The sequence below is a fragment of the Leopardus geoffroyi genome, chromosome E2 (genome assembly GCF_018350155.1).
Source record: "Leopardus geoffroyi isolate Oge1 chromosome E2, O.geoffroyi_Oge1_pat1.0, whole genome shotgun sequence".
In the NCBI taxonomy this organism is placed as follows: Eukaryota; Metazoa; Chordata; class Mammalia; order Carnivora; family Felidae; genus Leopardus; species Leopardus geoffroyi.
The window spans coordinates 28,185,099-28,210,000 of NC_059335.1; the positions used below are offsets into that span (position 1 = coordinate 28,185,099).

General features: G+C 41.0%; 1 protein-coding gene and 1 non-coding gene across 10 annotated transcripts in view; both read left to right on the top strand.

The window, feature by feature from the left end:
- HEATR3 (HEAT repeat containing 3) overlaps window positions 1-24,902 on the top strand; it is a 69,219-nt gene that overhangs the window by 32,064 nt on the left and 12,253 nt on the right. For 2 of the 9 annotated variants that reach the window (XM_045442693.1, XM_045442696.1), the window contains 2 exons: window positions 1,906-2,082; window positions 6,539-7,362. In XM_045442693.1, the coding sequence (XP_045298649.1) occupies window positions 1,906-2,082; window positions 6,539-6,661 (300 nt within the window). In that variant the 3' untranslated portion in view covers window positions 6,662-7,362. Of the gene's footprint in view, window positions 1-1,905; window positions 2,083-6,538; window positions 7,363-11,093; window positions 11,222-22,276; window positions 22,368-22,667; window positions 22,986-24,902 lie in introns of those variants that run through there. The other 7 variants (XM_045442692.1, XM_045442689.1, XM_045442697.1 and 4 more) reach the window with 7 other exon arrangements.
- Window positions 24,895-24,902, top strand: part of LOC123579512 — a 107-nt gene continuing 99 nt past the window's right edge. Inside the window, exon 1 of the small nuclear RNA XR_006702813.1 lies at window positions 24,895-24,902. This exon is cut by the window's right edge and continues 99 nt beyond it. This is a non-coding gene — a small nuclear RNA (U6 spliceosomal RNA).

Below are 24,902 nucleotides of genomic sequence, written 5' to 3' on the forward strand. Positions count from 1 at the left end.
CCCGCCCCTTAACACTGTAATTCCCAAGGTCCACTTGAGCGGAGCAACAAGTTTTTCTCAGCCATAACATGAGATTTTTTTGAATGTTTGTATTTAGTCACATTTCCAAGCATGAAGCAAAGCAGAGGGGCACCTGAGTGGCTCAATCGGTTAAGCGTCCGACTTCGGCTCAGGTCATAATCTCATGGTTCGTGGGTTCAAGCTCTACATCGGGCTCTGTGCTGACAGCTCGGAGCCTGGAGCCTGCTTCCGATTCTGTGTCTCTCCCTCTGTCTGCTCCTCCCCCACTCACACTCTGTCTCTCTCTCTCTCTCAAAAATAAATAAACATTAAACATTTTTAAAAAAAATGTTTTAAAGCTCGGTATTAAAGGCATCATGGTATTTTGCCCCTGTTGGTTCAGTATGCATGTCTTAAAAATAGGGACAGTTTGTGACATAACCACCATTATCACACCTTACACAGTCAGCAATCACGTCTCATACATGGTCCATATTCAGATGTTTTCAGTTTCAAAAACATTTATTTATGGATAGTTCGTTTAAACCAGGATTTAAGTCAAGTCTATGTGTTGTGTTTGGTTGTGGATCTTCTAAGCCTCTCTCAATCTGGAAACTTCTCCCTGGCAGTGCCTACCACTACCTGTTTGTTTGTTTCTTCCTTTCTTTTTGAGTAAGCTCTATGCCCATCGTGGGGCTTGAACTCAAAACCCCTGAGATCACGAGTCACACACTGTACCAGCTGAGTCAGCCAAGCACCCCTATCACCACCTGTTTTTTTCCTCAATTCCTAGGGTTGTCTCATAGTGTCCAACCTTCTGGATTTGTCTGATTGCTTCCTTGTGTTGTTAAGCTTGTTCTTTTATTGTCTGTATTTTCTGCAAACTGGAGGTTAGATCTAAAGGCTAGGTTAGATTCAGATTCAGGCTAATCTTTTTAATAAGACTACTTCCTATGTGATACTGTGTGTTTCATATTTTATTATAGAATATTGAATCTAAACACTATCCTAGAGGTTGTCTGTATTACTTAAATTCAGATAAGGAAATTGGGGCCCAGAGTGGGTAATGAACTGTCCAAGAGTCAGGCTGATATTTACGTCACAGCTGGAGCTTGGACTCGCTATTCTTAGCATTTCCACTCTCCCACTGATAGTACCAGATGTGCACATTACCCTTAAGACATAAAGGATGAAGGAGAACAGCCAAAACAAAGTAAGTTTACTTTTGAACAATTCTTCGCAGATTGGGAATGGCCTGTTCATTAGCCAGCTAATTGTCAAAGTATGGATGGGTGTTAAAAGATCATTACAGGGAAGCACTTTTTTTTTTTTTTAACATATATTTATTTGCATCTTGACATGACAGGGAAAGGCTTTTTGAGGGAGATGGGAAAAATTTAATTTCCAAAGTCAATCTCTCATAGATCATTTATGGATTTTAATTTGGTTTATTTAGGAATGTAAACTTAATTTATCTAGTTTATATTATTCATGGTGTATTTATAAATATATGTGAAGTCTTTAATTTTTAGTTTTTCAAAGTTTTAAAAAAAATTTTTTTAAGTGTATTTATTTTGAGAGAGACAGAGCATGAGCAGGGGAGGGGCAGAGAGAGAGAGAGAGAGAGAGAGAGAATCCCAAGCAGGCTCTGCACTGTCAGCACAGAGCCCAACACGGGGCTCAAACTCACAAAACCATGAGATCATGATTAGAGCTGAAATCAAGAGTTGGATGCTCAACTGACTGAGCCACCCAGGTGCCTCAGTTCTTTCAAAAAAATTTGTCTCTGGCATTTCTAAGTTTTAAAAGACCATGTGTGAATTGTTGCCACATTCAAAGTTAGTATGGATTTTGGAAACTGAGGTTAGAATATCGGACAATAACAGTGTGTTTTGTTGTCTCCAGACCATCGGGTGCTTTCTGCTTGAGGTTGCCACTAAAGATCCCTCCCTCGTGGTGGCAGGGGAAGCCTTGGATGCCCTCTTCGATGTTTTTGCAGATGGGAAAGAAGCTGAAAGGGCCTCAATTCAAATTAAACTGTTGTCTGCTCTGAAAGAATTCCAGCCAGTCTTCAAAACGAAGGTATGTAGCTGTTCTGTTTAGAAATGCTTAGGTCTTAGGGAGCCTGGGTGGCTCAGTCAGTTGGGCGTCTGACTTCAGCTCAGGTCACAATCTCACACTTCGTGAGTTCGAGCCCCACATCGGGCTCTGTGCCGACAGCTCAGAGCCTGGAGCCTGCTTCGGATTCTGCATCTCCCTCTGTCTCTGCCCTTCTACTGCTCACTCTCTGTCACTCTCTCTCTCTCTCTCTCTCAAGAATAAACAAACATTAAAAAAATAAAAAAAATAAAAAAAAGAAATGCTTAGGTCTCAACGTCCTACGAGAAGGGGGTTTGTGTAGTTCCCTTCACGCAATCGCAGTGATTCACAGAGCACTTCATCCCCAGAACTGAAGAATGCTTGTTGGCTGAGTCAGAGCTCCGTCCTTTCTGTTGAATCACTGTGATGTGGGCCGAAAAGGGGTAGACGAGGTCCCTCCCTTGCCACAACAGTTCAGTCATGCTAACAGTGCTCCTGTAGAAGCACTGAAGTCTGTTGCCTACAAAGCACTTTCGTATACATTGTAAACTTATTTTATATCATTAGAGGTAATTTATTACAGCTGGATTTCCACATTATGAGTATTTCCCTTTGATGCTCTGAAAAAAGGGCAAAGTCCAGGCTGATCTCTGTTGGAGAATGTAGCTACCTTCATTGGCCCATTTATTTACTTATTAGTTTGTTTATGTTTATTTATTTATTTTGAGATAAAGACAGAGCACACGAGCAGGGGAGGGGCAGAGAGAGAGGGAGAGAGAGAATCCCAAGCAGGCTCTGCACTGTCAGCACAGAGCCTGACGCGGAGCTCAAACCCACAAACTGTGAGATCATGACTTGAGCCGGATGCTTAACTGACTGAGCCACCCAGGCTTCCCCTTTTTATTTATTTTTTGTTTCAATAGAAACATCAAAACTAACTTTCAGTTAAAAAGTAATTTTCAAATACTTGGTGGCTGGGGGAAAGCAACCAGTAATTTAAAAAAAATTTTTTTTTAAGTTTTATTTGTGTGAGAGAGAGGGCAGGGAAGGGGCAGAGAGAGAGAATCCCAAGTATGCTCTGCGCTTACAATGAACTGTGAGATCATGACCTGAGCTGAAATGAAGAATTGGATGCTCAACCTACTGAGCCACCCAGGCGCCCTGCAACTAGGAATTTTAAAAACAGCCTTGAATCACATGTCTACAAGTTTAAGTTTACCATTGTCCACTTACCTAAGTCTCCATTTCTGGGAGTGCCCAGCTATCTCAGTCTGTGGAGCATGCAACTCTTGATCTCAGGGTTGTGGGTTCAAGCCCCATGTTGGGTACAGAGTTACTTAAAAATAAATAAATAATAATGATAATAAAAATAAATAAATACAGAATCTCCATTTCTAAATTATGTCATTTTGAGAAATAAAAATACTTGTATTTTTTGCTTTTAGATTTTAAATTACACAGTTGCTTTAAAATCTTTGTCAAAAGAATAGAGGTTTTGGTGAAAAATTAGCCTACTTCTGTTGTTTTCCAGTATATTTCTTTTATCTAACAGGCTTCTAATGCAGATTTCAGTTCTCGAGGAGAGAACTCTGTGATAACTTTTTAGGAGAATATGACTATGTCTGATAATTTAATAACTGTGAAGTAACTGCTTGAGCTAAAGCCAACCTTATATGTCTAATACCTTAAATTTTCTTAAGTTCTTTTGAGGTATAAAGAGTTTTCCAGAAGAAAAGAAAAACAGCAATGCACACCATGCACATTCTATGTCATAGTTACATCTGGAGTCAGTGTTGGTTTAAGAACATCAGTATTGGGGGGTGCCTGGGTGGCTCAGTTGGTTAAGTGACCAACTTCGGCTCAGGTCATGCTCTCACGGTTCGTTTATTCAAGCCCCAGCTGTGCTGACAGCTCAGAGCCTGGAGCCTGCTTTGGATTCTCTTTCTCCCTCTCTCTCTGCCCCTTCCCTGCTCACACTCTGTCTCTCTCTCTCAAAAATAAATAAGCATTAAAAAAAAAAATTAAAAAAAAAAAAGAACATCAGTATTGGTTTGTTTTTAACATTTTTATGTTTCAGCATCATGTATTTAAAAACGTAGTAATAGTGGCTGACATTTATTAAGATTCACCAGTGTGTAATTTAAGTTGAACGGTTTATCCCTAGTTGAGGCCTGTAGGCTTTTTTGTTTCCTGGGTTGTTGGGCTTTTTTAAATTGAGATACATTTGACCTATAGCTTTGTATTAGATTTAGGTGTTCAGCATAATGATTTGATATGTGTACATATAGGGAAATAATTACTACAATAAGTTTGGTTAACATCCATCACCACACACAATTGCAATTTTTTTTTCTTGTGATGAGAACTTTTAAGAACTTTTAAGCTTCTACGCTCATAGTAACTTCCAAATGTATGATCAGAGCTGCTAACTACAGTCACCATGCTGAACATGACATCTCCATGACTTATTTATCTTGTAACTGCAAGTTTGTGCCTTTTCACCCACTTTGCCCATGTTTGTCTGTTTTTTAAGCAGTGACGTTTTATTCTCCCCTGTTTTCTGCCTCACTGGTAACCACATTGAATGATGTTTCTCCGCATAAAGACGGATGTGCATTAGTGTTTCCCCCTTTGTTATCCAAACCGTAGACTAACATATTCCCAATCCAGTACTTTGTGTGTTTTCACGTAACACTGTCTCCTAGAGATATTTCCATACCAATATTAGTGGGTGTGTCCAATTGTTCTTAGAGGGTACGGGGCCTTGAAACTTCTGAAAGAGGAGTCTGCAAGGTAAGGAGAAAATATCCCCTGTTTCCCTGCAGCTGCAAGGAAAGCAGATGTGGTTGAGCCTTCAAACTACAGAAACCAGTGTGTAGGGAGGAGTTATGTAAACTATGAACCAGCAAAATAACCCCTAACCTCTGTTCCGATTGATTTTCCTACTTAATATGCATTGCTCTGGTAATGATGTTTAATTATTTTTCTTTTCTCAAAGGTATAAAGCCCTAGTGAAGTTTCTTTGTTAGCCAGAAAGGCAGCCTGTAGTTTTTCACATGAAGCTCCTCTGTGAATGAAGCCACAATTGCATTAAAGACTGTTTGGTATATATTTAGCCCCGAGTTGCATTTAAACACTATATAAGGGGTGCCTGGGTGGCTCTGTTGGTTGAACATTCGACTCTTTTCAAGTATATATATATTTTAAGTTTATTTTGGGGGGGGGAGGGGCAGAGAGAGAGAGAAAGAGAGAGAATCCCAAGTAGGCTCACCACTCAGCACAGAGCCTGATGTGGGGCTTGAACTCCCAAATCATGAGGTCTTGACCTGAGCCAAAGTCAGATGCTTAACCCAGTGAGCCGCCCAGCCTCTCCTAAAGATATTTTCTTTATTTTTTATTTTTATTTTGAGAGAGAGGGGGTGCGCCAGCATGGGGAGAGGCAGAGAGAGAAGAGAGACAGAGAATCCCAAGCAGGCTCTGTGCTGTCAGCTCAGAACCCAGTGTAGCTTGGTATCAGGAACCAGGAGATCACGACCTGAGGCAAAATGAAGAATTGAATGCTCAGGGGCGCCTGGGTGGCTCCTTCAGTTAAGTGCATCTGACTTGAGTTTTGGCTCAGGTCACGATCTCACATGGGATCGTAGGATCGATCTCTGCATTGGGCTGTGTGCTGACAGTGTAGAGTCCGCTTGGGATTCTCTGTTTACCTCTCTCTCTGCCCCTCTCCTGTGCATGTGCACGTGTTCTCTCTCTCTCCCTCCCTCTCTCTCTCTCTCTCTCAAGTAAACATTAAAAAAAGAAGAACCCACTTATACAATGCATTTTAACTAAAGAACTTCTCTAGAGCGGTGCCTCTCGAAATTGCCCTGTGATCAGCAGCATCGTAATCACCTGGTGTTTTGTTACAAATGCAAATTTCCAGACCCAAGTCCAGACATGCTGAAAATCAGAAACTGTGGATGGGCCCACCCATCTGTTTTTGTTTTTGTTTTTATGTATGTATGTATTTGTAGAGAATGCGCCTGAGTTGGGGAGGAGCAGAAAGAATCCCAAGCACACCCCAGTGTGGGGCTTGAACTCTTGAACCATGAGATTACGACCTGAGCCTACCACCCAGGTGCCCTGTGTTTTTTTTAACAAGCCTTCCAGATGATACTGTTGCATGCTAAAATTTCAGAACCACTGCTCTAGACTGGAGGCGAGGTCTAGTTTACATACCATAAACCTTATTCTTTGGAACGCTACAATTCAGTCGTTCTTGTAACTATTGTTTACAAGGTGCATAATCTTACTTTATCTTTATGGCTCACACACTGTATTCTTTTAACTCGGAAAGTGAGAATCTTTCACCATATTCTAGCAGCTCTTTTTTTCTGAAAATAAATACACCCAAAATCAAATGCTGTCTTATCTAAAGGAATCAGTAATATATATCAAATCACATATGATTTTTTGGCAGATACGAAAAGAAGGGAGAGGTAAATACAGTCCAGATCAGCTGTGTGTTCTCGACAATGTGAAGATGAATTTGAGAAGGTTTGTCGCTTACCAAGAAACTGTTGAGAAAAGACTGACTACTTGAACTACTGAAAGACCAGTTCTTGCCCCAAGTGTTCAATGCTAAAAAGTACCGAAGGGTTTCCTTTGAGTGTATGTGTTTCTAAAAGTCATTTTTTACATCCCCATATCCTGTACATTAATTTGAAGTTTGCAAAAACTTCAAAACCTGTCGGAAACTCTCTTTTGAGCTCTGGGATCTCTGTGGCATTTCTAGTTTCTGTAAGTGATGTTTCCTGCATGTTTTAATCACTGGAAACACGAAGAGGGGAAGAGTAGAAACACAAAGGAATCTCAGGTGGCTCTTCATCAGCAGCAAAGAAACTTTCAAACAATCATGTTTTCCTTGAATTTTGCAGGAAGAGAAAATCTAAAGCATTGCTTGGATGCTCTTTAAAGCAAGTATCATTTTATATGTGCTGCCAGAGTGAGCAAGCCAAGTATCATTTTATATTAGAGGAATCTTTAACTAAATATGAAGGCAAGCTTTTAAAAAGGATTTTGGTATGAAGTAAAGCAATTACATTTACCTTTTCTGAAGAAGTGAGTGGATTGAGTTTGTATTCCAACTATTTAGTAGAATATACTAATGAATTAATGAGACCATTGTCATCCTCTACAAATGGAGCTGATCAGTTACTGCTGTGTAACATCACTCCTTGTTTAATTTGATATGGAATCAATTAGGAGAGAATATTTTTCAATAAATAACTTGGTAATTGAAAACTTTGTGTCTTACAAAGTCTTTTTTAAGCTACCAGATAATCCTGTTCCTGGGTCGTTTGCTTGCTAATGGATATTGCTTTGACTGTATGTGAGACATTAAAAAGACTTACAGCAGGAATCCCCAGCATTACTCTTCAATGTCCTTGCATTAATAGGGTGACAGCTGGAGCAGGGGATGGGGGAGTTTCAGTGACATCATTGTCTGAGGGCGGGGGGGGGGGAGATGGGGGGGGGTGGTTCTGGACCAGCTCCATTGTCCATTCATTTGCCTGATCAGAAGAGTTGTTGATGAAGATTTGGAAATTTCCCCACAATTGATCTCAGTTGTCCTGTTAAAAGGCCCAGTACCTAGTGTAGGGCCTACCTTTCTCATCTAGGTAACATCTGTCACTTCACACACTTCAATTTTTTTCCTTGTGATGAGAACCTTTAAGATTTACTCTCTTAATAACTTTCTAATACACAGTACAGTATAGCTATCGTCACCGTCACATTACATCCCCATGACTTCTAACTGAAAGTTTGTACCTTTTGTCTCCCTTCACCCATATTGCCATCCCCCCCCCCCCACACACACACACACTTCAGGCAACCACCAATATGTTCTCTGTATCTATGAGCTTAGGTTTTTTTGTTGATTCCTCATATATGTGAGATCATACACTATTTAATTTTCTCTAACTTAATTTCACTTAGCATAATGTCCTCAAGGTCCATACATATTGTTGCAAATGACAGGATTGCTTTCCTTGTGGCTGAGTAGTATTCCATTGTGTGTGTGTCGGGGGGTGAACACACACACACACACACATGCACACACTTTTTCTTTATTCATTGATGGACACTTAGCTTGTTTCTATGTCTTGGCTATCATAAATTATGCTGCAGTGAACATGAGATGTACAGATATATTTTTGAGGTAGTGTTTTAGTTTCCTTTGGATATATACCCAGAAGCTGAATTGCTGGGTCATATGGTAGTTTGTTTTCAGTTTTTTGAGGAATGTCTGTACCTTTCCACAGTGGTTGCACCAACTTACATTCCCACCAACAGTGCATAAGGGTTTCCTTTTCTGCACATCCTCACCAACACTTGTTTTCTTTTGGATACTAGTCGTTCTCACAGGTGTGAAGTGGTATCTCATTGTGGTTTTGAGAGAAGGATTCTTTCAATGAAGAACAGCGTCAGACTTCTCTCTGCTTCAGATATTTACATACTATAATTATTTTCAAGGAAAATAAAATGTCTAATTCTGGCACAGGCCCTAATACCTAGTAGGGTCTTGATGAATATTTGTTGAATGAATAAATGTTAGTGAGTTTCTGTTTTATTAAGCAACCTCTAAAGTAGTCATCCCGTAGAATACTAGAAGGGGAGGTCTTACGTAGAAAACATGCCATCTAGAAATTTCAGAGTCTAAGGCATTGGTAGTTTGGCTTGTATCGTTACATTTAATTTTGCTATTTGAACAACAGGGAAAGATGGGAAAAGATTAAATATACTTCGTGGCTCTGTTTACATAATAGCTCAGTAGAGCATGCAAAATTATTCACGGCACAGTATAATAGAAACTATCGTTTTCTCCTGTATGACTATAGGGAAAAAAAATCTTTATTTTTATTTTTAATATTTATTTGTTTCGAGAGAGAGAGAGGAGAGAGAGTGCACATGCACACACACATAAGCAGGGGAGGGGAAAATAGAGAATCCCAAACAGGCCCCGTGCTGTCAGCGCAGAGTCCAACGTGGGGCTCCATCCCACGACTGTGAGATCACAACCTGAGCCAAAATCAAAACTCAGATGCTTAACTGACTGGGCCACCCAGCCACCTCAAACAATCTACTTCAAAATATATTTATTTGTAAATCATCCAGAATAGTCCAGTAGAAATGAGCACTATTTTAAGTGTTGAAGTACAAACTCAGGTGAGATCCGTTGTTTTAGGAGATATTTTTAAGTGTTCAACCTACCATGGCATGTTTGCCCAAAGGAAATGAAAATCACTGCTTTACTTCTCATTTTTTTAACTTTTTTTTGGGGGGGGGACCTTTAAGATGGAAATTATTTTATTTTATTTTAATTTTTTTTAATGTTTTTGTTTATTTTTAAAGGAGAGAGAGAGACAGAGCATGATCAGGGGAGGAGCAGAGAGGGAGGGAGACATAGAATCTGAAGCAGGCTCCAGGCTCTAAGCTGTCAGCACAGAGCTCGATGCAGGGCTTAAACTCACGAACTGTGAGATTGTGACCTGAGCCGAAGTCGGATGTTTAACCAACTGAGCCACCCAGGCGCCCTATTTTATTTTAAAACAGAATTGATTTTGAAATAACCGTCCTTTAATTACATTTCTTTATTTGTAATTTTATCTCTTGCTTTTATTTAGCCTTTTGAAGAAGTACCTTTGAGTTGTCAGGATAGGGAATGGCCCTTATCTTTTCGGCATTCCTGTTCACCCAGTTCTGCTGGAGGCTTGCTTCCTGCCTTTTCGAAATTGCATGGACCAATATTTGATTGTATTTAGCCAATAGATAGGACATGAGCAATTTTGCAACTCACTTCACAATATCCAGAAATTCTTTATTTTCAGGAACAATAATAAAATCATACTATAGTATTTTAAAATATCCACTTTGAGCAGAAGACTCTTTGTCTGTGCCATTTGATTTTTGTAAAGTATGGATTTCTAGTACATGTGTAGCCCATACATCTGTCCCTTCAGAAGAAAGTTTTTCATTGTTTCTGTCCTATTAATGCTTTAAGTCTTCTAAGTAGACCATGATACTCATAGATTGTCTGTTACCAAAGAAATTCTTGGCCTCTTGGATGATTCCACCGTAGGACTTGGAAAGTTGTGAAGCCTGTGGACAAATGGTGTCTTCTTTTCTGGGGCAGCTTATTAGACCATCCTTATGACTGCACTGGGTCCATTGTGCCCTGTGCCTGTATTTACTGTCCACTTATAGACCCTGATCCGCCTCCCCTCTTGTCAATTTTGTGACCTACCCTAGAATTTTATAATAAACTTTATTTTTTTGATAGCCACGATGAATTTTTGCTGCGTATAACCGGAAAATGCCTGTAATTTTCTAGAACTTTTTCTGGACATATCCATCTATACATCCATCGAATAATACATTGTTTCTGTAATGGGAACATACTGTTCTATAACTTGGCTTTTTTCTGTAACAGTAATTTATGAATGTATTGTTATGTCAGAATCATCGTTAGGTCTAATGGTAGCCTTTTCTTTTTGAAAATGAAAACTACTTCATTTCTATTAGATGTTCTGTTAGATCTTAGTTTGATAGGTTGGGGTAAGGTTTGCTTTTCTCTGCCTGTTCTCGAGACAGCATTTTTAAACATTCTTTTGAGTCTTCCGGTGGTTTGGAGAGTTTAATCTTCTCATTTGTTGAACCTAATCCCAAATTGTATACAAAATAAACTCATAGGAAAATAAATACATAAGCCCATAGAAACTCTAGGATGAGGACCAAAGACTTAGGAATCTAGTACTGGTTTTACAGTAGTAATTCTCACCCTTTTTCAGGTCATTAATTTCACTTAGAATCTGATGAAAATCATAGACTCCTCAACTAAATGCACTGCATTAATTATCTTTTGTGTAACAAGTTACCCTGAAATTGGTAGCTTAAAATAATGAAATTTATTATCTCTTAGTTTCTGTGGGCCAGGAATTCAGGAGCCACTTAGCTGGGTGTTTCTTCCTCAGGGTCTCACGAGCTTGCAGCAAAGATGCTGGCCATGGCTGCAGTCAACTGAAGTCTTGACCGGTGCTGGAAGATTTCTTCCAAGGTGGCTCACTCACATGGCTGTTGGCAGGAGGCCTCATTCTTCACTGTGAGTGTCATCATGACATAGCACCTGGCTGCCCCCAGTGTCAGTGTTCCAAGAGAGAGGAGGAGAAAGCTAGTCTCACAAGTGACATCGTCTCTTTTGCCACATTTTTATTTGTTAAGTCACTAAGTCCAATCCATACTCACGTAGAGGAAAATTAAGTTGCGCTTTAAAAAAAAAATTTTTTTTTTAATGTTTATTGATTTTTGAGACAGAGAGAGAGAGACAGAGCTGGTGTGCCAGCGGGGGAGGGGCAGAGAGAGAGGGAGACAGAATCCCAAGCAGGCTCTGCACTGTCAGCACAGAGCCCAATGCAGGGCTTGAACGCACAGACCATGAGATCATGACCTGAGCCAAAATCAAGAGTCAGATGCTTAACCAGCTGAGCCACCCAGGCACCCCTAAGTTGCACTTCTTGAAGTGAGATGTATTAAAGAATCGTTAGATGTAGACATTTTTTTTTTCAAAGTTTTTTATTTGTATGTATTCAAAGTATTTTATTTTTAAGTAATCTCTACCCCTGATGTGGGGCTTGGACCTACAACCCCAAGATCGAGTCACATGGTCTACCGACTGAGCCAGCTGGCTGCCCCAGTAGACATATTTTGAAATCACCACATGCACATACCTTTATATTTTGCTTAGGGGTTCAGAGTGTTTTTGGATTTATTTGATTTATTTGATTTATTTACCTGATTTATGGGCATCAGGTTGAGAATTGCAATTTTGTGCTGCAGTTGGTTACGCTTCAAGGTTTAAGTTAGAAGGTATTCTGAGCAACTCTAGATGCAATTGTTTCTTAATAAATATTACACAGATATTTACGAGCATTTTAGTTTTTCTTCCCAATGAATGAAGTGAAAGTAGTTGAAACATGAAGTAACTCAAGTTTCTAACTTGCTTTTATGTGAAATCATTTCAATGGTTTCCATTACTCACAAGATACAAAGTTTCAAGTCCTTTGCTATATCCTGCAAGTAGCATGACCACACGGCCAGGTTTGCCTGACGAGGATTGTGCCTGTCAGACCAGCATAATTACTATTTTTTTTAAAGTTTTTATTTTTTACTTACTTTTTTGAGAGAGAAAGCAAGCGTGAGTCAGGGAGGGGCAGAGAGAGAGGGAAAGAGAGAGAATTCCAAGCAGGCTCTGCACTGCCCACAACGCAGAGCCAGATGTGGGGTTCGAACCCACGAACCACAAGACCATGACCTGAGCTGAAGTCAGATGTTTAACCGACTGAGCCACCCAGGCGTCCCCCAGCATAATTATTGATGGCACTGTATTTGACTGCCAAAACGGCCCTGGATGAAGATTAAAATAAACTGATGAGACGCTGTGAGATCTAGAATTGGGGATGGGACCAGGATAGGAAGAGCTATAATGGACTGAGACAACTGACCATGTCCAACTTGCGATGTGGAGTAGATGATAGCGTCTTATCAGTGTTAGATTCCCTGTTTCTATCACTGTAGTCATGAAAGAGAATGTCCTTGTAAAGGGGCAGGATGTCCCTTGACTTACTCTCCAGTGATCCCGAAAAATAATCATTTATATATAAATGTAGAGAGAATCATGAAGCAAATGGACAAAAGGTAAACAAACAGTAAATCGGGAAAGGGTACATGGACTTCTCTGAACTATCCTTGCAACTTCTCATTGTTTGAAATTACGTTAAAATAGAAACTTAGAAAATGAATATTTAAAAGGCTGAAAAGTACTCCAGTTTAGACATTAAATTATAGGATTGTCCTACCCATAACTCCTTGCATAGCCTGGTCCTGCTTGACCCTCTGGTCTCCTGTTCTGCCCTCTGCCTCACTCTAAGCTTCAGCCCTTCTGTCCTTTACTCATTTGTGTGAGCATGTATATGCATACCCACTACCGGCTTCTTCCTCCTTGCCCCAGGCCCCCTCCCCCTCTCCCCTTTCATCTAGTTATCTAATCATCCTTCAGAACTCCCAGGGGTGCCTGGCTGGCCCAGTCAGTAGAACACTCGACTCTTGATCTCAGGCTTGTGAGTTGGAGCCCCACGTGGGGTGTAGAGATTACTTACAAATAAAATCTTAAAAACAAACAAAAACTCAGTTCAATTAGCAATTCCATAGGGAAACTTTCTCTAACCCTTTAGACAAGATCAGGGGTCACCATTCTAGACACTAAGAGCGTTTACCCTTTCTTCATAAAGCACTTCATTCTTTTTTTAATTTCTTTTTAAATTTATTTTTTGGAAGAGTGCAGGCAGGGGAGGGGCAGAGAAGGGGACGAGGATCTGAAGCAGGCTCTGTGCTGACAGGCTGACTGACAGCAGTGAGCCCGATGTGGGGCTTGAACTCATGAACCACGAGATCAGGACCTGAGCCGAGGTCAGATGCTCAACCGACTGAGCCAACTGAGCCGCCCAGGTGCCCTAAGAGCATTTCATTCTTGTTCAGATTTATTGAAGCTCCTAACTGTGTGCTGGGCATTCTGCTAGATACTGAGGACACCAAGGTAAACAAATACAGCCCTTGTCTCGCAGAGGTTAAGGGCTAGTAGGAGACATACAATCTATGTAAAATTACAGATATGACAAATGCTACCAAGGGGGAGGGTACCTGATGCTACGAAGCTACATGGGAGACCAGGGAAGACTTTCCTGAGAAACGATAGAAAGAGTTAACTAAGAGAAAAAGCAGGGAGAATAGTTTCCAGGAAGAGAGAACAGCATGTACAAAGATCCTGAGGCTAGAGAGAGTGAGACAAGGATGAGGGGCCAGTAGAAGCTCCCCTGTGGTGGGTGTTCGTTGCTGGATATGACCAGTGAGGCAGGTGGGGACCAGACTGCCAGGGTTTTTTAAGATGCCGCATCTTTATCTTACAAGCAAATGGGAAAATAAAGTCCTTCAAATACTTTTCAGCAGAAACAGATAGAGAAGAGGGATGATGTGATCACACTACAATCTTGGAAACCTCTGCTCTGGCTGCGAAGTGAAGAAAAGGTTAGAGGTGAGCCAGAGAGAAACAGGTAGACCAGCCAGGAGGTTACTGGGATGGTCTGGGAAATAGGTGGTGTTGGTTCTGATCAGGGTGGTGTTGATGAAGTAGAAAGTTACAACAGCAGGGGGTAATGGATTAGACACGAGGGGGAAAACAGCAAGATGGAGGAAGGCATCAAGGCTGACTCAAGTTTCTGGCTTATGTAACTTGTTGGATGGTGTTACCTTTCACCAAAATAGGAAACACCAGAAGAGGAGTAGGCTGGAGGAAAACTGATGAGTTTATTCTGTTATTGTATCAGATAAGATGTTTTTGAGTGTAAACAACAGAAAACATGGATCTACTGTCTTACATTGTAATGAGCTTACTATCTCACTTAAAATCCAGTGAGGGCTGGTTGATTCAGAAGCTCATTGGCATCATCAGATCTCCAGTCTCTTTCCCCATTTTTTTCTTCCTTCTTCAGCATACAGGGTAGCTCCCTTTTGTGGTCGGAAGACGGCTGGAGACATCAGTGTCCAGAGCCAGGAAAGGGACTTTCTCCTTGTTTTGTCTCTTTAAGGGCTGAATACTTGTCCCAGAACCCCCCGCAGCAAACCTCCCCTCTGTATCAGCCATAGTACTTGATGTTATATGCTGTAACAAACAATCCCAATGACCATGTGGCTCAACACAATAAAAATTTTTTTCCCACTCACATTCCAGTTCTGTGCAAGCTGGTTGGCTCTCTTGGGAATCTAGGATCCTTCTTTTACATGCTTCCACGATATTGGAGTCATTTTCTTTTAGCCTTATGGGTGACTAAGGAGAGAGTGACCTAAGGATCTCACTTGCATTTTAGGGCTAAGCCCCAAAGTGGCAACTGTTATTTTTTCCCACATTGCATTGGCCAAAACCAGTTCCCCACCCTAACCTAACAGCATAGGAGGCTGAGAAATGGAGTCTTAGTCTGTGCCCCAAAAGAGGAGCCAGAATTGGTCAGCATGTAGCCAGTCTGTTGTATCCTCACATGTCAGCAGGCAGAATTGGGTCAAATACCTCTTTCTGCTTCTACCACTGATAAGGGGATGGAATTACCGTGGTTGGCTTATATTAATCATATCTCTGTGAGTCGAGATTTTCCTCCTATACTTCAATCAGAACAACATGTTGCAAATGATTGAACACAAAAGCAGCACTTACTGGGGCCATCTTTCAGCCACAGAAGGGAGTTAATCACCCCCTTCACTGGATTTTTTATAAGATAAAAAAGTCATTATGGTTTAAACCAGTTGATTCACATTTTCTGTTATTTGTACAGAATGGAAGTGGAAACCATACGACCCTCTTAATAGATGAAAAAAAAGCATTTGAAAAAAAAAATCTAACACTTTTAGCAAACTAGCAGTAAAAGACTTTCTTAACCATTTAAATAACATCTACAAAAACCCTACAGCTGACGTCATACTCAATGGTGAAAAATTGAATTATTTTTGCCTAAGATCAGAAATGTGGCAAGGATTTTCATTCTGACCACTTATATCCAATATTATATTGGAAATCCTAACCAGTGTAATAAAGGAAAAAAAAAAAAAAGATAAGTAAAAGGAATATGTATTAGGAAGAAGCAAGACTGACTTTATTTGCAGTTGTCATGTATTTAGAAAATTCTTAAGAACATACAAAAAAGCTACTAGAATTAGTAAACTTAGTAAGATCACAGGATACAGGATCAACATTAAAAATTCCGTTGTATTTCTATATACTAGCAATGAAGAATCCAAAAAGGAAATTCAGGTAATAATCGTATTTGTGTTAGCATCCAAAAATGTATGAAGGAATAAATTTATAGAAGAAACATAATAGATGTACATTGAAAACTACAAAACATGGTTGAGAGATGTTACAGAAAACCTACATGAATGGAAAAAGTGCATGGATTGGAAGATGACATCTCTCCCCAAACTGCTGTATAGCTTCAAGGCAATCCCAATCAATGTCTCAGCAAGCTTTTCTGTAGAAATTGACAACCTGACTCTAAAATTTATGTGGAGGGGCGCCTGGGTGGCTCGGTCAGGTGAGCATCTGACTTCAGTTTAGGTCATGATCTCATGGCTCATGAGTTCGAGTCCTGCATCGGGCTCTGTGTTGACAGCTCAGAGCCTGGAGCCTGCTTCGGATTCTGTGTCTCACCCTCTCTCTCTGCCCCTCCCCCACTTGATATCTCTCTCTCCCTCCCTCCCTCCCTACCTCTCTCTCTGTCTCTCTTTCTCTCTCAAAAATAAACATTAAAAAAACTTAAATTAAAAAAATAAAATTTATGTGGAAATGCAAAGGACTTAGAATATCCAAAACAACATTTTAAAAGGTGAACAAATTTGGAGAACTTCTACTACCTGATTTTAAAACTTATTGTAAAGCTATAGTGATTGAGACAGTACAATATTGTCATAAGGAAAGACATAAAGATCAGTGGAATAAAATTGAAAGTCCAGAAACAGACCGATAATTATATGGCCAAATGCTTTTCCACTAAGGTGCCAGATTAATTCAATAGAGAAATAATGGTCCTTTTAGTAAAAGTGCTAGAAAAACTGAAATCTATATGGAAAGAGATGTATTCAAGAGTCAAGGCTTAATAAAATTTAATACTTTTTACTAATTCATTAAGCACATTTTTAAAAATTTCAGTCTACTGGAGTGCCTGGGTGGCTCAGTCAGCTGAGTGTCCAACTCACGATTTTGGCTTGAGTCAATCTTATGGTTCATTGGGATCAAGCTGAGCATTGGGCTGTGTGCTGACATTGTGGAGCCTGCTTGGGATTCTCTCTCCCTCTCTCTCTGCCCCTCCCCTGCTCTGGCATGCACACTCTCACTCTCTCTCAAAATAAATAAATTAACATTAAAAATAAATAAAATTTCAGTATGCTTAACATACAGCATCAAGCACATTCTTAAGTACAGCTGCCTCTTTTTTCTGTAAGTGCATGATAGGGAAGAATACAATTACTATTAGTAGAGTTGGTGCCAATGCCTTGATTCATAGTAGTCATAAGCAGTTTTATGAGCCCTTGCTTTTGTGTCTACAGATCAATATGTCAACACAGCAAAAAAGGCAACTCATGGGGCCCTTGGCTGGTTCAGTCAGTGGAGCATGCGACTCTAGACCTCAGGGTTGTAAGTTCGAGCCCCACATTGAGTATAGAGATTACTTAAAAATCTTTAAAAATTGGGGTGCCTGGGTGGTTTGGTTGGTTGAGCGTCTGACTTCAGCTCAGGTCATGATCTCACGGTTCATGGGCTTGAGCCCTGTGTCGGGCTCTGTGCTAATGGCTCAGAGCCTGGAGCCTGCTTTGGGTTCTGTGTCTCCCTCTTTCTCTGCCCCTGCCCCACTCACACTCTCTCTGTCTCTCAGAATAAACATTAAAAAATTTTTTTTAAAAAGGCAGTTACATTTTCATATTTTTGCAAAAATAGTTATGACCTTGTGGGACCCTTAAAAGGATCTGTGGAACACACTTTGAGAACTGCTAGTCTAGAAAGAGGTAAAAAGAGAAAAGGAGGACTGAGACCAAGACTTGAAGATGTCCTGGTTGGAGGATGAACCTGAAGAGAAACACAGAAGGAATAACTTAAGAGGTAGGAGAAAATCCAGAAGAGTGAAAAGGCAGGGAAGCCACAAGATTGCTTTCAGAATGTGGACAGAGCCAATCATGTGGAATATGGATTAAGGTCCACTGAGAGGAGAGATGAAGAAGGTCCCACTGTTGAGGGACATGGATGTCACTGGTGATATTAGCAACAGCTGTCTCTACAAAGTGATTCCAGGTCTGAAGTCAGATTTGAGGAAGATGGGGAAGTGAAGCTGGTGTGGAGGGGAGTCTTCAGGGGGATTTGTCAAGGGCAAAAAGAGACCAGCCGGCAGCTGAGGGTTGGAGTCACCATTGCTCATTTACTCTCAGTGAATGAAAGGATGAATGAATTGGTGATGCATTGGATGTGGACGATAGAGCAAAAGAAAATCCTGTGGCTGGGTGGCTCAGTCAGTTAAGGGTCCAACTCTTGATTTCACCTCAGGACATGACCTCGCTGTTCATAGGTTCAAGCCCCACATTGGGCTCTGCGCTGAGAGTGTGGAGCCTGCTTGGGATTCTCTCTCTTTCCCTCTCTCTCTGCCCCTCCCCTTCTCTCTGCCTCTACTTCCCCTACCCTTGCCACGTGAGCATGTGTTTCTCTCTCAAAAATAAATACACTTAAAAAAAAAAAAGAAAAAATCCCAAGGGGACACCTGGTTTCTAGCTTCTGGAGCTAATCATATAATGGTCTATTTCTTGAGATGGGAAACTAAGGCCCAAGTGTGGTAGAACATACCTGTAGTTTGAGTTGAGAAAGAATTTGCCTAGAAAATTTTAATTTCCTTTTTAAGGATGTTGGTTTTTTCCCCCCTATCCTCATAACCCATTTACTACTTCTGTTGGTAAGAAGCATTGAGAGTTTCCAGGTCTTGGGTTATATGCTTTTTCTAGTTAAAAGTTCCCTTAGTTAAGGGGCGCCTGGGTGGTGCAGTTGGTTAAGCGTCCAACTTCAGCCAGGTCACGATCTCGCGGTCCGTGAGTTCGAGCCCCGCGTCGGGCTCTGGGCTGATGGCTCAGAGCCTGGAGCCTGTTTCCGATTCTGTGTCTCCCTCTCTCTCTGCCCCTCCCCCGTTCATGCTCTGTCTCTCTCTGTCCCAAAAATAAATACACGTTGAAAAAAAAAAAGTTCCCTTAGTTAAGAAAAAAAAAAAGTTCACCTTAGTTTTACTACCCAACCAAAAAAATGTTATGTCTTTATATAGTAGAAGATTCTCAAATTTTGCCCTATTAGAGAAATTTGTATCTTTAATTGAAACTATTTTGGCTCACTTAATTGAGCATTTTCTTAATTTAATAAACAGAATTAAATTGAGTTATGCTTTTTCTATGCAGAGTGAGAAATTATAAGCAAGTGGTTTCCAGTATTTGCTTAAATGTATTTTTATCCTCCCTAATCTTATATAGGGATCCTAATTTTGAGAACACAGCTGCCCTAAGATTTTAACATTTTCAGCGATATATGCCTGTCCATGAAAAGAACAAATTCTTTTGAATAAAGGAGCTTCTTTAATTACTTCCATTTAGTATGAAATCAGGAAAAACACTTTGCTACTCTCATTTATAGGGACCAATTTCTGGAGTTTATTTAACATAAAAGACAAAGTTATTCAAGTAAAATCAAAAGAAATTAAGAATTTTTTTAATGAATGCTATTGAACTAATTGGAATAGTGGATCGTTTTTAGGGCCACCAGATTTTATTTTATTTTTTTTTTTAATTTTTTTTTTTTTAACATTTATTTATTTTTGAGACAGAGAGAGACAGAGCATGAACGGGGGAGGGTCAGAGAGAGGGAGACACAGAATCCGAAACAGGCTCCAGGCTCTGAGCTGTCAGCCCAGAGCCCGACGCGGGGCTCGAACTCACGGACCGCGAGATCATGACCTGAGCCGAAGTCGGCCGCTTAACCGACTGAGCCACCCAGGCGCCCCAGGGCCACCAGATTTTAAATTACAGACAGTAGAACAGGCACAGGACACGGAGCTGAAATGATTTTACAAAACTGTTTGAAATCATTGCCTGACTTTTTTCCTTTTTTATTTCTTAAAAAAAATTTTTTTTTTTTAATGTGTATTCATTTTTGAGAGACGGAGACAGAGCATGAGCAGGGAAGGGGCAGAGAAAGAGGAGGAGACACAGAATCTGAAGCAGGCTCCAGGCTCTGAGCTGTCAGCACAGAGCCGGATGCGGGGCTCAAACTCACAGACCTGAGATCATGACCTGAGCCGAAGTCAGACACTCAACCGACTGAGCCACCCAGGCACCCCTTTCCTTTTTTATTACAAACATCAGTGTACAAAGTCAGAAAATGTTTAAAATTGTCTCGGTGTTTAAAACATTACACACTCTACCGACTTCAGCCAGGTCACGATCTCGCGGTCCGTGAGTTCGAGCCCCGCGTCGGGCTCTGGGCTGATGGCTCAGAGCCTGGAGCCTGCTTCCGATTCTGTGTCTCCCTCTCTCTCTGCCCCTCCCCCGTTCATGCTCTGTCTCTCTCTGTCCCAAAAATAAATAAACGTTGAAAAAAAAAATTAAAAAAAAAAAACATTACACACTCTAATAACAAAATCAACTATATTATGCAATTATTTTCACTAAAATTTGCACATGAATTTAATGCATCTCACAGTTTGATAGAATATCTTGATAAACCATCCCCTTCCTCCAAAATTTAAAGCCATATGAACGATATGGAAGTTTTCACTTTTGGTCTTTCACGTTGAATTATAAGGTAGAATATAAGTTCTGGAAAATTCAAAACATGACCTTTTCCCGTTGCTCTATTGAAAGAAGTTATAATTCCTTTAAATTGTTTTAAATAAGTTTTATTTTTTTATTATGCTTTTAAAGTTTATTTATTTTGAGAGAGAAAGAGAGCACTAGTGGGAGAGGGGCAGAGAGAGAGAGAGGGAGAAAGAGAGAATCCCAAGAAGGCTCTGTGCTGACAACATGGAGCCCCATGCAGGGTTTGATCCCAGGAACAGTGAGATCATGACCTAACTAAGAGTTGGATGCTTAACTGACTGAGCTACCCAGGTGCCCCTCCTTTCATTTTTTAACGTTATATTTCACATACATATCATAAAACAGGTTTCCATGTATCCGATAAATAATTAATGCCAGAAAAGTCCGTGAAAAATTTTTGTGTCTTCCATTTCCTCCCCCCTACTGGTTTTGCATTCAGCCTTCCAGAAATTCTCTTCGCATAACAAAGGACATACATTTGTTCTTCTCTTGTTTTGGAATGCGAATGGTAGCTTACTCTTCACACTGTTCAATACCTTGATGCTGTTAGTTAATATCTTAGAGATCTTTCTGAATCAACATGTACAGAACTGCCCTCATTCTTTTTGGCAGCTCGATAGAATTCCATTGAAGGGTTGGAACCATAATTTAGTCTTGTCTTAGAGAGGAAGCCAGCCCTGATCTCTAATCTAAACGATTAGACTCTGGAGCCAGACAGTGTGGGCTCCAATCCTGACTCTACCCCCTTCTCACTGTGTAAACTTGGACAAATGACTTAATTTCTGCACCTCAGTTCTCTCATCTGAAAAAGGTAATAATGAATAATGACAGTGCCACTGAACAGGTTTGTGGTTGAGGGTTGAGTGAGTGAATATTTGTAAGACACAGAACAGTGCCTAACATGTTAAATGCTATACAAATGTTCTTAAGTAGATGGATATCTAGATTGTTTCTAGTCTTTTGCTACTACAGATAATGCTGCAGTGAATATTCTATTACTTGTATGACTGGGCACAAGACCCTAGAGTTTGAATTGCTAAAGGGTAAAAAGAAAAATAATATATATATATATATATATATATATATATATATATATATATATATACACACACCCTTTCTCTGATGTATTTTTCTTCTTTAGTACTTAAAATCATTTGACATATACATTTATTTTTTTATGTGTTTACTTATTTATTTCAAGAGCATGCATGAGCAGGGGAGGGGCAGAGAGAAAGAGAGTCTGAAGGAGGCTGTACGCTGATAGAACAGAGCCCGACTCAGGGCTCCATCCCATGACGTGAGATCATGACCTGAGCCGAAATCAAGAGTTGGACACATAACCGACTGAGCCACCCAGGCGCCCCTGGCATATATACATTTAGAACTTTGTATTTAAAAAATTTTTTTTAAATATTTATGTATTAGTTTTGAAAGACAGAGAGACAGAGCGTGAGCGGGGGAGGGGCAGAGAGAGAGGGAGACCCAGAATCTGAAGCAGGCTCCAGGCTCCGAGCTGTCAGCACAGAGCCTGACGTGGGGCTTGAACCCACTAGCCGTGAGATCATGACCTAGGCCGAAGTCGGACGCTCATCTGACTGAGCCAGCCAGGCACCCCAAGAACTTTGTATTTTTAATTCCCCAAATTGGCCCAAATTTCTTCTTTTAACATTTGGAAAGAAAAATGACAACCAGCAACCTGAGAAAACTTCCTGTGTTCTAGATTTTTAAAGACGGCTTTAGAAAGCACCAGGCATCTGGAAGCCACGTGTCCTGTAGCTCTCACCACGCTCTTTCCTGCTAGAGATGAAGAGGTGAGCAAGTCCCTGTTCCTCCCTGTCTGTGCGAGGGGGGTGCTTGCAGAGTCCCCATAGAGAATGAAAGACCTGTGAGTCTCTGTGATCTGTGTAATGACATGGACGGCGGAATAAATTCTGGGGGAAAAAGAAGAAAAGAGGCCATTAAGTTTACTTAGAAGTTTCAGGAAGAAGGGTGTGGCAATGCTGCTTTGCACACATCTACCCTCATCCTTACCCCTTTGGTGCACATTGGCCTGACTTCCAGCTGCCAGTCCCCTGCCACTTCCTTGCCTGAGGTCTTTCTTTGGCCCCTAGGTCCTCCTTGGCCCCAACATGACAGCTCAGAAGTGTAAGGAGTGGATGAAACTCACCCACCCCCTGACCCGCCACCCTGAGAAAATCCCTCCATCATTGACTGGCAGGAAGAAGTGTGTAAATAAATACCCAGCACTCTTGCCCCCTCTGTGGGGTGGCTCTGAGATCCCAGAGTTCTCCCGCAGGATTAAGTCTTAGTCACTCACACTGGGACCCTGTTTGAAAACAAACCTTTATTGCTGCCTTCCCTTCGCTATCTGATTTCCCTTCTCCCACGCTGATGTCTCCTGGGATCACCTGCCACATAAATTGCTTGCACTTGACACATTGGCTCAGTGTCTGCTTCCGGGAGAACCCAAAGCAACACAAAGCATATATTAAAGTTGTGTTTTAGGGGAGAAAATTGTGCATGTGTGAGATTTATAAATTCATAAATTTACATTCAGGGTGTGTAATAGCTTTGTGCATTAGCCATTCATGGAATAGCATTAGTCAATGTGCAAGGCGATTATCTTAGATTTCTCGCCTTAGGATAGAAGATAATTCTCATTTCCAGTTATCAAATTAATTTCCTTCTGCAGATATCAAAGATTACTTAAGTCAGTTTATATCTCTATTTAATAGAAATTAATTTGATTTGAGATTAAATTATATTTCGTCTACTTAGGATCAGAACAATATAGTTGTTTGAACTGGGAAGACAATGTATTTAAAAATTCTAGGGGTGCCTGCATGGCTCAGTCAGTTAAGTGTGGGACTCATGATATTGGCTCAGGTCATGATCTCACAGTTCATGGGTTTGAGCCCTGCATCGGGCTCCGTGGTGACAGTGCAGGGTCTGCTTGGGATTCTCTTTCTCTGCCCCTCCCCTGCTTGCACACACACTCTCTCTCAAAAAATAAATAAACTTGGGGCGCCTGGGTGGCGCAGTCGGTTAAGCGTCCGACTTCAGCCAGGTCACGATCTCCCGGTCCGTGAGTTCGAGCCCCGCGTCGGGCTCTGGGCTGATGGCTCAGAGCCCGGAGCCTGTTTCCGATTCTGTGTCTCCCTCTCTCTCTGCCCCTCCCCCGTTCATGCTCTGTCTCTCTCTGTCCCAAAAATAAATAAACGTTAAAAAAAAAAATTTAAAAAAAAATAAATAAATAAACTTAAAAAATTAAAAATTAAAAAAAATTCTAGTGGGAAAATCTGACAACACGCCCCACATTTGTCATGTCGCTGCCAGTTACAGGGGAGGCAAGTTCAAGAGGGAAATCTCTCACCCTCAAACTGAAAATTGCCAGTGGGTTCTCAGCTCCAAACAGCGAACTTCAAGGCTAAGTTTTGAGATCTAATCTAGGAGAGTGTGGATGGAAATTCTTGCTGAACTACGGGTGAAAGTACACCTGAAAAGCCAATTGCTAAGTTCTTACACAGCAGGAATGAGATGAAATGAGACCCTGGAAAATCAGAGCAATAATAAACCCTGGTTTGAAGAACAGTGTTTTCGTTTAGGAGAGACAACAAGTATAAAAAAATTTATAAGAACTTGCTTATCTAAACCGAGCCTCCTTTTCTGCATCTGTCCAGGGGGATCACCTTGATGATTACTTGGATAGGTCTGGGGATTCATTTATTTAAAAAAAATTTTTTTTAATGTTTATTTATTTTTGAGAGAGAGAGAGAGAGAGAGAGAATCCGAAGCAGGCTCCAGGCTCTGAGCTGTCAGCACAGAGCCCGACGCGGGGCTCGAACTCACGATCTGTGAGATTATGACCTGAGTCGAAGTCAGATGCTCAACCGACTGAGCCACCTAGGCACCCCTGGGGATTCATTTAAACAATAAAAATAAGTCACCCCTGGGTGACTCAGTCGGTGAAGTGTCCAACTTCGGCTTAGGTCATAATATCGCGGTTCATGAGTTCGAGCCCTGAGTCAGGCTCTGTGCTGACTGCTCAGAGCCTGGAGCCTGTTTCAGATTCTGCATCTCCCACTCTCTCTACCCACCCCCTCTCAAAAATAAACATTAGAGGGTCCCCTGGGTGGACCCATTAAAGGGTCTCCCCAGTTGGTTGAGTGTCTGACTTTGGCTCAAGTCATGATCTCACAGTTCATGAGTTTGGGCCCGAGTCGGGCTCTGTGCTGACAGCTCAGAGCCTAGAGCCTGCTTCGGATTCTGTCTTCCTCTCTGTGTGTTCCTCCCCCTGCTCACGCTCTGTCTCTCTCTCTCTCTCAAAAATAAAGATAAGTGCTGTC